Source organism: Ictalurus punctatus, chromosome 18 (assembly GCF_001660625.3).
Source record: "Ictalurus punctatus breed USDA103 chromosome 18, Coco_2.0, whole genome shotgun sequence".
Lineage (NCBI taxonomy): Eukaryota > Metazoa > Chordata > Actinopteri > Siluriformes > Ictaluridae > Ictalurus > Ictalurus punctatus.
In genome coordinates this window covers 7,576,051-7,588,191 of record NC_030433.2, presented here as the reverse complement: position 1 = coordinate 7,588,191, position 12,141 = coordinate 7,576,051, and the positions used below count along the sequence as shown (strand labels likewise).

The 12,141-nt window shown below is 38.9% G+C and overlaps 1 protein-coding gene across 9 annotated transcripts in view; it reads right to left on the bottom strand.

Moving 5' to 3' along the window:
- The window catches only part of mapk10 (mitogen-activated protein kinase 10), a 64,817-nt gene that overhangs the window by 7,838 nt on the left and 44,838 nt on the right, over positions 1-12,141 (bottom strand). For 5 of the 9 annotated variants that reach the window (XM_047161831.2, XM_047161838.2, XM_047161830.2 and 2 more), the window contains exons 9-13: positions 10,584-10,766; positions 8,701-8,825; positions 8,091-8,114; positions 4,248-4,311; positions 3,840-3,917 (exon numbers count right to left, since the gene is read on the bottom strand). In XM_047161831.2, the coding sequence (XP_047017787.1) occupies positions 3,840-3,917; positions 4,248-4,311; positions 8,091-8,114; positions 8,701-8,825; positions 10,584-10,766 (474 nt within the window). Of the gene's footprint in view, positions 1-3,810; positions 3,918-4,247; positions 4,312-8,090; positions 8,115-8,700; positions 8,826-10,583; positions 10,767-12,141 lie in introns of all 9 variants that reach the window. The other 4 variants (XM_017491818.3, XM_047161840.2, XM_047161835.2 and 1 more) reach the window with 2 other exon arrangements.

Sequence of the window (12,141 nt, the reverse complement as noted above, 5' to 3'; positions counted from 1 at the left end):
AGCAGTCCCCAGTAATATCAAAAAGAGAAGCAGAATTTATGAGAGGCATCGGTTTCAATTGTGTGGTCTGGGAGTGTAAAACAAACGGCAGCGTTTAGCCGGGTCAACACTCGGGGCGGAGTTGACGCTAGAGGGGATACAGAAGATCAAGAACATCACGCTGACTCCAAGCCTCAGGCTGCAGTGATTGTGGAACTGATACAACAACAACAAATATGCTACATGCCCATATCAAGTCATAACTTGCTATATTGAGATATTATCTTATTATTTTAACTTAATATCTCATCATTGTATGTTTGTAATTTGAGATAATGAGATAATAATGTTAATACATGGAAATAATGAGATATTAAACAAAAAATAAGATAATGGTTTAAAATAACAAGACAGTAAGTCAAAATAATAAGATAATAATGTGAAACGGTGAGTTAGGAAATCAAAATAAGGAGTTGCTAAATAAGGAGTTGCTATAATGAGATATAATGGTCAGAATATTGAAATACTATTTTGAAATAACAAGATAATATCTTGAAATAACATCACTATGTGAAAACAAGTTACTAAACCAGATCAACAAGATAATGTCATGAAATAACGAGTTACTAAGTCAAAATAATGATGAGATAATAATGAGAAAATGTCTTGAGATAATGAGAAAATGTCTTGAGATAATGAGTTAATTAGATAGATAGATAGATAGATAGATAGATAGATAGATAGATAGATAGATAGATTTGTGAAACATCTAAATAATGAGATAATATTTTGAAACAATGAATTCAAAATAATGATGAGATAATGAGATAATATCTTGAAATAACAATTTAGTAAGTCAAAATGAGTTAAAAGATAGATAGATAGATAGATAGATAGATAGATAGATAGATAGATAGATAGATAGATAGATAGATACAGTGCCCACTAATATTGGCACCCTTGGTAAACATGAGCATATAGATAGATAGATAGATAGATAGATAGATAGATAGACAGATGGATAGACAGATAGATAGATAGACAGACAGATAGACAGACAGACAGACAGACAGATAGATAGATAGATAGATAGATAGATAGATAGATAGATAGATAGATAGATAGATAGATAGATTTAAAAAATGACAGCAATTCAAAAAAACATTTTCACACCTTGAGTTTCAGGGCTTCTGTACATATCGACAGGACAAGAGAGAGAGAGACAGCATTTGTTTTGCTGTGCATGAAATGACATGGTCAATCAAGCACTGAGTTCAATTTCAGCCTAAACATTGCAGTGAAATACAGCCACGCTGGAGCTGTCGAGCTGCAATGCGTCTGCTCGGCTCAGCACAAGCACCATCCATCTGCTTAATTAAAGGCGGGGGGACTGAGAGCTTGAGACAGAGCGTGAGACAGAGAGTGAGACAGATACTGAGAGCGACGCAGGGATGTGAGGATTTTAAAGAAACGACGCTACATGATGAGATTTTACATGCTCGTGCAGCATCCGTATCATGACGGAGACAAATCCTGAGAGCACAAGAGCGAGAATGAAGACCGAAGTGTAGTTTATCTGAACTGCACACTGAGACACCGAATCTCTTTTTTCCTGCAGCGCTGCAGCCATTTGGACAGCAGCCAAGAAATAATGCATTCGTCTTCAATAAAACACCGCCCTCCGCGGGCCATGTGAGAAAACACAGGCTGGAACAGATTTTACAAAAATGATCAAAAATAGAGATATTTTTATACAATTGAGCAAAAATGTGTGCTTCAAGTCTGAGTAAAAGTGTGTAACCACGACTGGGGTCATAAATAAACACACAAGCAATAAACTTCTTAATTAACCATGCTCACAAAATACATACTAAATTTGTTCATTAAAACTGTTGTGTTTTAATTAATGCATTTTAAATAATTAATCAAATAACAAATGGATAATGAAGACTTGCACATGTTCGAGTATAAATAATACATGAAAAAATGCATTATTAATATATAATTAGGGGTTAATTGTCATAACTGAGCTTGAATGCTGGGTGCCAATATTTACAATCACTGACCTGAGTTTTTACATGAAAACTTAACGTAATGCGAAATTAGCGTAGTATACGGATTATCATAATTATCATAATTGTATCTTAATGAGCTTAATTATAATGATGTGAGTGTGTGCATATTTTATATCCGTGTGAAAAAATTCACAAGGATATTAAAAAAAGTAAGCAAATGTATGTAATTTCCCATTTAACTTAAATGTAGTTGATCAAATACATGTTTGTTGTCTGAAATTTGTTTATTTATATAGTTGTTGTTGTTTTTTTACATTTGTCATGTAAGTCTGTCTCACACTAAGCATTTTGTGTAAATTTCTTCCTCAAATCATATCCATTTCTTCAGTGATGTGGAAAATGTCATCATCTAGTACTCTTATGGGGGTGGCCATCTTGAAATCTTGGACAACTGCCATCTTCTTCATCACTTTTTGTCTCTGCACTTCTAGGCCCCGCCTCCCAAAGTTTGAAAGCAGAATTGTAGCAGAAAGCTGAATGCATGAACATATCTATATATGTATGTATGTATACGGTAACTTACAAATATATTTCACCATAAAATGTAGCCTGAACCGAGTATCTGAAGATTTTAGCATATACGTTTAAATTCTGTGAGGTAAACAAGTTTATAAAATATTAATAAAAGCCTGTATTTACAAGTTGAAGTTTAAAAAGGAACTATATTATAGTCTGTGTAGCCTTCCTCTACTTTGCTTCATGGTACCATGATACCAAATAGCGCTCGGTTCTGGTTATCCAAGATGGCCGCCGCCACCCGCATAACATTCCAGCAATCAGCTACTGTACATGGTTTTACAAGTTTTATTTCATGATTATACGAGGACAGGAAGTTCCAATGTGTCCTAAAGCACATCACTGAAGAACTGGATATGGTTTTGAGGAAGAAATTTACAGAAAAAGATGACAGGATTACAGATTTTGGGTGAGACAGATTTCCATTAACTCCATTAGCCTCGTAACTCAAATGCAAAAATAATAATAAAAAGGACACACTTGGAGACAAAAACACATGATTTTCAAATGATTAGGAAAGATATTACACTAGAAATATAAGATCAAATGCCATTGGTAAGCCCGGTCCCACTTTATAGTAAAAAAAAAATAAAAAAAATCACAACAGGGTGTGCAGTTGTAGGAAAATAAACAACATCATACCAAGTTACTGTTACCACTATGAAGTTGATTCTTTTCCAGGTACACCACGTCCTGAAGCGTTTTATTCCTCTTTATTTATTTATTTATTTACAATTGACTTTCTTATCCATTTATAGTTTATTATTAGAATGATATTACAAGTATAAAGTTCTTTAATATGAACCTGCACCACTGCTCAGCTTGACTAATCAGAACGTACAGTAGAATTCAGCAGCGCTGTGGCCTGAAGGTAATTAAAGTGGGACTGCAGGATCTCACTGTTGTTGCAGATGCATTCAACAAGCCTTTAAATCATTACAAACAGCATTTAGATCTTTTATTTCCTACTGTATAAAACAATAATGCATCTGGTATGTTCAGGTATTATTTAACGAACATCTGACATGCTTCAGACGTACGAAACTACACGGCCTGGTTTCCTCCACGCAGGAAAAACAAACAAACCTAAATGGTTGAGTTTAGTTTCATTTAGTTTCATGGCTAGTTCGAAACGGCTGGTTTAATCCGAGCGGAGGAAACCGTTGCGTGTCACAGGAAGACGGATGGACAGGATGGACGGATGATAAAGAGGAGGAGGAGCGTGAGAAGCAGCACTTACAGAGAGCTTAGGCTATGCAGTGAGAGTACCTGAAGGAGAAGGCTGTCCCTTCACCACGCCGTTCTTCGTTCGCTCCTCAAAGTTCATCACTTCTTTATAGATCAGCTCTGAGAGAGAAAGAGAGCGGGAGAGAGAGAGAGGGAGAGAGAGAGAGGGGAAAAAATTATTTAACCACCACGTCCACTTTGTTTCAAATAATTTTATACATTATAAAAAATGTATACAAATAAATACATATCGGTCATGTATTATTCTTATTCTTTCACGCAGGCTCAGTGGGTGTTGATGGCAAGATCTGTTCTATAATGCTTTACAGTGCGATTAAAAAGGTCAGAGGTTCAATCCCAGACATCCCGACGCGAAATTCCGGCGTGATTAACCTGATCTCTGAGGGATTACAGGAGCGGAGCCGAATCTCGAGCGGATTATGGGTTTACCTTTCCACTCTTCGATGGAGTGTTCTCTCTCATCCAGCTGCTTGTCGTAGATCTGAGGAGGAGGCTGAAGACAGAGAGAAAAAACAGAAGGATAAGATGCCGAGGTCATTTTATTTGAAATGAACTTCAGACCTGAATTGTGTTCCTCGGAATAGAAATACCAGTTTCTAAATATGTTTTTAGATGTATTTTGGACAGTACGATTTATCATGTAACAGCACATTTTCGTAAAAACGTCAAAACACGTCTCTTGGTTAACAAGGGGCGGGGCTTAAGTTCAACTTAAGCCAATTGCAAACTTGATTTGATGTGACATTGTCTCTTCTATGCTTCTGTGCACCACTTAGCATAGCATAATGGATTTAATGACATAGTAAAATTGCCAATCTATGTTAGTTAGCTGTCTTGTGAACTTGACGATTTACACAAATACATTATGATATTAGCTAACTTGTTAGCAAAAAAAGAAAACCTGGTCATGCTAACTAATGCTAGCACTGGTTTTAATTACACAGTAAAACAGTTTACCCTGCATCACTTTGCTTGCTAGCAAACATAACTATAGCTACTACTAGAGAGGTCATCATAACTTTTGAAAATCTATATAGACAGATGGTTTAAAGTTAGTACAGTGTTATGTTAGACAACCTTTTGCTAGATTGTGGAATTAGACCAGTATTTTATGCTAAGCAGGTGCCTACATAAAGCCTAAGATGTAATTAGATATGGTTTTGGTGATGTCACGTGATCATGTATTGCAACTTTCACATTATTCATTTGTGATCTTCAAGTGACCTTGAGAGCCAAAGCCTAGTGTGATTTAACACACCTTGCTGTAACCCTCACTGATTCAATTCATAAGTTACAATAGAGGTTTTTGTTGTTGTTGTTGTTGCTGTTGTTGTTGTTGTTGTTGTTGTTTTTATCCCTTTTCAGGGTCTTTGTTTTTCAGAGTCTGTAATAAATAGGTTAGCAGGAAAGAATACAGAATTTTACCACATATAAAAGAAACATTTTGGAGGAACCACTCCTGAATAATGAGTTAGTGCTCCATTTTTAACGATCTAATAATCCACAGCCCCACTCACTTGTTTTCTATTGGCTCACAAGACTGAGGCTTGTGAATTCACCTACAGTAGGTAAAGTTGGTACAAAGCGAAGACAACAGCTACGAGAAGCAGGTACGTCTTTCACAACTCATGTCCTTTTTCAATGCTGTACATCTTGTTAATTGCAGAGTTTGGGAAATGGGGTCTTTAGTTGACATTTGTTTGTAGTTACTGGTGTTGTTTGATGGTGAATGTTAGTGTTTGCTGGTGAAGGTTTGTTGGAGATGTGCTCATGAATTGCAGTGTTCACTTAACATTTGTTTCTAGTTATTGTTGAAAGTTGGTCTTTGGTGGTGAGTGTTGGTGTCTGGTGGAGAATGGTGAAGGTTTGATGCTGAAAGGTGGTGTTTGGTGGTGAGTGTTGGTGTTTGGTGGTGAATGGTGAAGCTTTCCTGCTGAAAGGTGGTGTTTGGTGGTGACTGGTGGTGTCTGGTGGTGAATGGTGAAGGTTTGATGCTGAAAGTTGGTGTTTGGTGGTGAGTGTTGGTGTTTGGTGGTGCATGTTGAAGGTTTGATGCTGAAAGTTGGTGTTTGGTATTGAGTGTTCTTGTTTGGTGGTGAATGGTGAAGGTTTGATGCTGAAAGTTGGTGTTTGGTGGTGAGTGTTGGTGTTTGATGCTGAAAGGTGGTGTTTGGTGGTGAATGGTGAAGGTTTGATGCTGAAAGTTGGTGTTTGGTGGTGAGTGTTGGTGTTTGATGCTGAAAGGTGGTGTTTGGTGTTGAATGGTGAAGGTTTGATGCTGAAATATGGTGTTTGGTGGTGAATGTTGGTGTTTGGTGGTGAATGGTGAAGGTTTGATGCTGAAAGTTGGTGTTTGGTGGTGAATGGTGAAGGTTTGATGCTGAAAGTTGGTCTTTGGTGGTGAGTGTTGGTGTCTGGTGCTGAATGGTGAAGGTTTGATGCTGAAAGGTGGTGTTTGGTGGTGAGTGTTGGTGTTTGGTGGTGAGTAGTGAATGTTTGATGCTGAAAGGTGGTGTTTGGTGGTGAGTGTTGGTGTTTGGTGGTGAATGGTGAAGGTTTGATGCTGAAAGGTGGTGTTTGGTGGTGAGTGTTGGTGTTTGGTGGTGAGTAGTGAATGTTTGATGCTGAAAGGTGGTGTTTGGTGGTGAGTGTTGGTGTTTGGTGGTGAATGGTGAATGATACTGAAAGGTGGTGTTTGCTGGTGAGTGTTGGTGTTTGGTGGTGCATGGTGAATGTTTGATGCTGAAAAGTGGTGTTTGGTGGTGAGTGTTGGTGTTTGGTGGTGAGTAGTGAATGTTTGATGCTGAAAAGTGGTGCTTGATGGTGAGTGTTGGTGTTTGGTAATGAGTAGTGAATGTTTGATGCTGAAAGGTGGTGTTTGGTGGTGAGTGTTGGTGTTTGGTGGTGAATGGTGAATGATGCTGAAAGGTGGTGTTTGGTGGTGAGTGTTGGTGTTTGGTGGTGAATGGTGAATGATGCTGAAAGGTGGTGTTTGGTGGTGAGTGTTGGTGTTTGGTGGTGAATGGTGAATGTTTGATGCTGAAAGGTGGTGTTTGGTGGTGAGTGTTGGTGTTTGGTGGTGAATGGTGAATGATACTGAAAGGTGGTGTTTGGTGGTGAGTGTTGGTGTTTGGTGGTGCATGGTGAATGTTTGATGCTGAAAGGTGGTGTTTGGTGGTGAGTGTTGGTGTTTGGTGGTGCATGGTGAATGTTTGATGCTGAAAGGTGGTGTTTGGTGGTGAGTGTTGGTGTTTGACCATTAAGGTTTGTTGGAGAGAAATGGTGGTTGTTGTTTTTTTTGTTTTTTTTTTAGAATTGACAGTAGATTTCAATTGACAGTACATACTAGTGTTTCTTAGAGAATGTTAGTGTTTGATGATGAATAGTGGTGTTTTATGGTGAAGGGTGTTGTTTCATAGAGAAGGTCTATTGGAGACTATTGGTTTCAGTGGAGAATGCTGGTGTTTCTAGAGAATGTTGGTGTGTGTCTAGGTATTGACCAAGTTTGATGACAAATGTTGGGGTTTGTTGATGAAATGTGGCAGTTTGATGACAAATGTTGGTGTTTAGTGGTGAATGTTGTTGTTAGATGATGAATGTTGGTGTTTAATGATGAATTATGGTGAATGTTGGTTTTGGATGGAGAAGGTTTGTTGGAGAGAACTGGTGTTTGTTGAAGAATATTAGTTTCAATTTAATACTAATGTCAGATAAAACTAAGGTCAGATTTTGATGATGAATGTTGAAGAAATTCTGGAGTTTGAGGATGAATGCTGGCGTTTTGAAATGTTAGTGAGCGTAGGCGAATCAGAGTAGGAGTCTTAAATCAATGGCATACACAGTAACGGGTGTTTTATGATCTATAAGATAAAAAGTGGAGATAAAAACCCAACTGCAAATCACCTTGAAATATGTCAGTCAGTCTAGTAAGAGTGACCTGGGCTTAACTATGCTTGACATGAATCAACTGACATTTATTCTTTTCTTTTCTTTTCTTTTTTTACGGCTGCTATATGTTCTACGTCCATGTTCTCCAAGGCAACCAGCCCTTCAGGGAAGGGCGAAGAGTATGTAAAGTGGGAGGTACTTAAATTCCCAAAGGGGCAGGATTTTCGCTTAACAAATGAGCTGTTTTACTTAATTCTCTTTGCCTTAAAACTCCACTCTATTTGTTTCAAATGTAGCGTACATTTAAATATCTGTACAAATCTGTTGGAGATGAGAGAGGTTTGTGGGTGCAGAGCGTATTTTTGGACCAAAAATTTTATTTACCATGGATATCTGAAGATCTTTGGCCTTCATCAGTGAAAGTGTGACAGTGGAGAAGGGGAGAGAAGAGTCAAACAGATGAGTTAAATTTTGTTATATTTCTATTAACTGTATGTTCATGTATGTACATTATAATAAATAAGCCGGAGTTCACACGACAAGGTGACCATTCGTTTCCTAGGGCAGTGCAACAGCGACAAGTTACGACACAAAGAAACGACAAATCTCTGGCTCTGGTGAATTCAGAGCTGCTCTTCCATCTCCACTTTCCCAGCTTGATTTCAGTAAAGCGCACTTTCACTGTGGCTTGCATTAGATTATCAGACAAAAAAAATATTACAGCTACCTTTCCATTTGCAATTAAAGCGAAACTTAACCTTGGAGTCTAGCAATCTGGATTTGTGGATAAAGTAACACTTATGCTTATGGGTAAGTTTTCTTTCTTAAAATACAGCTAGATATTTTTTTTTGTGCTGCTGCAATGTGTATCAGTAGGCGAGTTTATGTAAAATCATCCCACTCTGTTCTGTCTTGCAGTCATCGGGTCAAATAACCGAGCTACGCATGACTCCAGGTTTACTGATCGATAATACTGAGTGGATCTGATACTCACCGCCTCCACCTCAGACGGATCGTACCACACGTTGATGTAGGGGTGCTGCAGGGCCTCGTCCACTGATATCCGCTTGGCAGGATCGATGATCAGCATTTTAGACAGCAGATCTCTGGCCTGACTCGCTGCAGAGACACAGAGGCAGATGTTAGAGTACACACACATCTATCTATCTTGCTGTGCTGTCTATTTAGGGAATTTTCCTTTTAGACTAACATATTGATTTTTTTTATATATGTCTAGATACTTTTCAGATTATCCAAGCAAATATCTAACCCACTCTTAACTAGGCTTGATGAAAAATCAGGTCTGACATTTTGTGACAATTTTCTAGGACGTGGGATGAGAATGAGAGCACAAATTAATGTAAAGTCATGATATTCTGTACTTTTTTAAATTATTTTATTTTATTTTTGGTTCCAAATGCTTTTCAGCAACAATGGCTACCAGGATGAAGTAATCCAAATCCGATTTTCTGCCTTAATGTAACGCAAATCTGATTTTTTTTTTTCAGGACTGTGTGGACAGACAACTCTGATCTTTTCAAATCATACTTTCATATGTGGTCCTAGATCGGATACATATCTTTCATATGTGGCCATGCCGCGTGAACGAGAATGGTTAGATCGAAATCCATGCGACAAAACAATGGAGGACGGCAACCCCAGATAGCATCCGGATGTGGGCCACTTCAGACCGTGATGCGGCACTGCTGGCCTTCTTTTGACCCGGACAAAATGGATATGAGCCTGAAGTGACCCGCATGTAAAATAGCGAATATTGCCCAAATATCCCAAATCACATGTGGGCCTTTTTAGGCAAAGATGCAATGTGTAATCTGGATGTGGCCCATGTGGTAAATAGTGATTATGGCCGAAATATCACACAACCAATGTGGGCCACCTTTGGCACAAATGTTATACATGGGGCATTGCTATGGCTTGCTTGTGGCCCAAATCTGGCAAACAGGAGCGGACTGCCCAAGTGCCATCATTCCACACGATATGTGCGCCGGATGAAAGTTTCAGGTGTGAGCCGGATCTGGCCCACAGCAGTTTTGCTATCTGGGACAGCAACATCAGTGACTATATTCAGTGGAAGGATGGGGGTATTTGTTATTTACTTGATATTTGGGGAATCAATTCGAGCAGAACTGGAAGGAACCTATTGAAACTTCAGTAGTGTTTAAAAAGACCGCCCAAGAATTTGGACACAAAATCGGAAACCAGAATGCAAAATAAATAAATAAATTTTCCTTGCTGTGTTTGGGTGAGTTGAATCATTTTCGTTGTGTGGAATCGATTCCAAAGCTTTGGGCTTGACACTTAGTTTTCGATTCCTAGAAACAGTAAATCGACTCTTTTTTTTTATTGCACTCCAAGCACATTCGATGTGAACCGAAGGCAGGATGGCGAATTCGTGGTTTTACACACGAACTGTATTTTAAAAAACAGTATATTGTGTATATGTTAAAAAAATTTAACAATGGAGTGTTTACTTATTAAATAATTGAGTCAAATAGCTGCCATGAAGTGACAGTATGATAAGGCTAATTTCTGATGGAATAGATACAATATTTTCAGTATTAAGTAGTGTGCCTTCCCATAACAAATGGGCATATTACAATTAGGCTAATATGAAAAAAATGTATATATACTGTATGTCTCAGTACCTGATAGATGCAATATAAATATATTCACAAACAGGAAAAAAATTAGTAGGTGTTTAACTACAGTATTTTAATGTGTTAGAAAAGTAATTAGTGTTAGGGGTCCTTCATTATACAAGTGTTCATAGAAATGAGAGATTTACACCCACAGACTGTAAACAAAGCAGACCGAACAGAGAAAATAATTGCCGGCCTGACGGTCACACAGATGTACCTTTGAGTTTGTTGTGCTCAGAGTCTGCAGGAAACAGGCAGTCAGGGAACAGCTTGGGGAAAGTGAGGCCGGCGTATTTAGGTCGGTTCTCCACGTAGTTCCTCACTGTGGGCTGGAGCTTCTTCATGAACTCTGGCGATGGTGTGCCGAGCTGCTCGATCACCTTATTCCACTGATCGATATCTGGGCAGGACCACAGTTAGGGAAAAAATGGCAAATAAAAAAAGCCCCAAATATCAACCCTTTACAAGCAGGACTAATCATGTAGACTAATAGTTTTCGTTGATGCGAGTTTTTCTCTTCGTTATTCTATACAATAATGAGCTGTTGCATCTTACACATATAGCATAAATTGACAAACCCAGCAGATATAGAAACATTTAATTCATGCAATCATTTTCCTTCTACTTTTCCTGATGAGGTTTGCAGTGCCAACAGGTAAACCACAGATTCCAGGGCCTCATGAGGTAATGCCCAGACGTTCCCAATCCCAATCCGGGGTCTCTGTCCAGTGGGACATGTATGATGCAGCTCTACTGGGACCCGAACATGGGGCATACTCAATTCAATTCTCCTCTCTATTCAGAGTAGCAACAGCTCTACTTTTAAGGATCTCCTGGATCGTCAACGTCCTCAACCTATCACAGCAACCCTGAAGAGGAAGTTCATTTCTGCCACCTGGATTCATGACCTTATTCTTTCCCTGACTACACATAGCTTATTACACAAAGGTGAGGATAGGGACTGCAAAATAGAGAACTTGATGGAAAATCATAAAAAAAAAACAAAAGCAGGAGTGGAGACAAGAAATAGCTTTGCTGGAGTTTGGGACACACCTTAAATCTTTCAACTTAAAGTAGTTATCCAAGTAATGAGCTGCATGGTCATAGCTCTTCTCCAAATCTATAAAATACATGTAGACTGGATTACCATACTCACACGACCCTTTATAACGCTGTGCACAAGTAACTAGCTCATCCACTGTTCCATGCCCTGGGTGAAACTCTCATAGTTCCTGAATTCTAGGTTAAAAACATTTTTTTTTTTTAAGTGGGTAATTTTCAAGTCCAAAGGCACTGCTCCAGATCTCCATGCAACACTGAAGAGGTGTGTCAAGTGCACAACCCCAACCTTGTCCAGCATCCAGCTGTTCCACTATGAAGGTTTCTAACTGGCATAGTAACCTCAGCCACAGAGATGGACTGCAAAATGCCAGAGATTTCTTGTACTGCCTCCTGAAGGGACAGCATGTCCATTGGGTTGCGGAGTTCCTCAAATGTGTCGCTTAACAATATCCCCAGTAGCGGTCAAGACTCCCTCACACTTGCTCAGCAGAGCTTGTGCATGGATTCATCTCTCCCTCCTGAGTGAATATTTTTCTGACCATCTCAAGGGATCCACTATGTTGTGCTTCTGCAACTGCTTTTACTGCAGCCCTTCTGGCTCCCGTATACCTCTCACATGAATCCGGAGTATCCTGCATGAGCATTACTCAACATTATTCAATTTGACTGCTTACCTACATTTACACTTACCACCATGGAGGACACCAGCATCC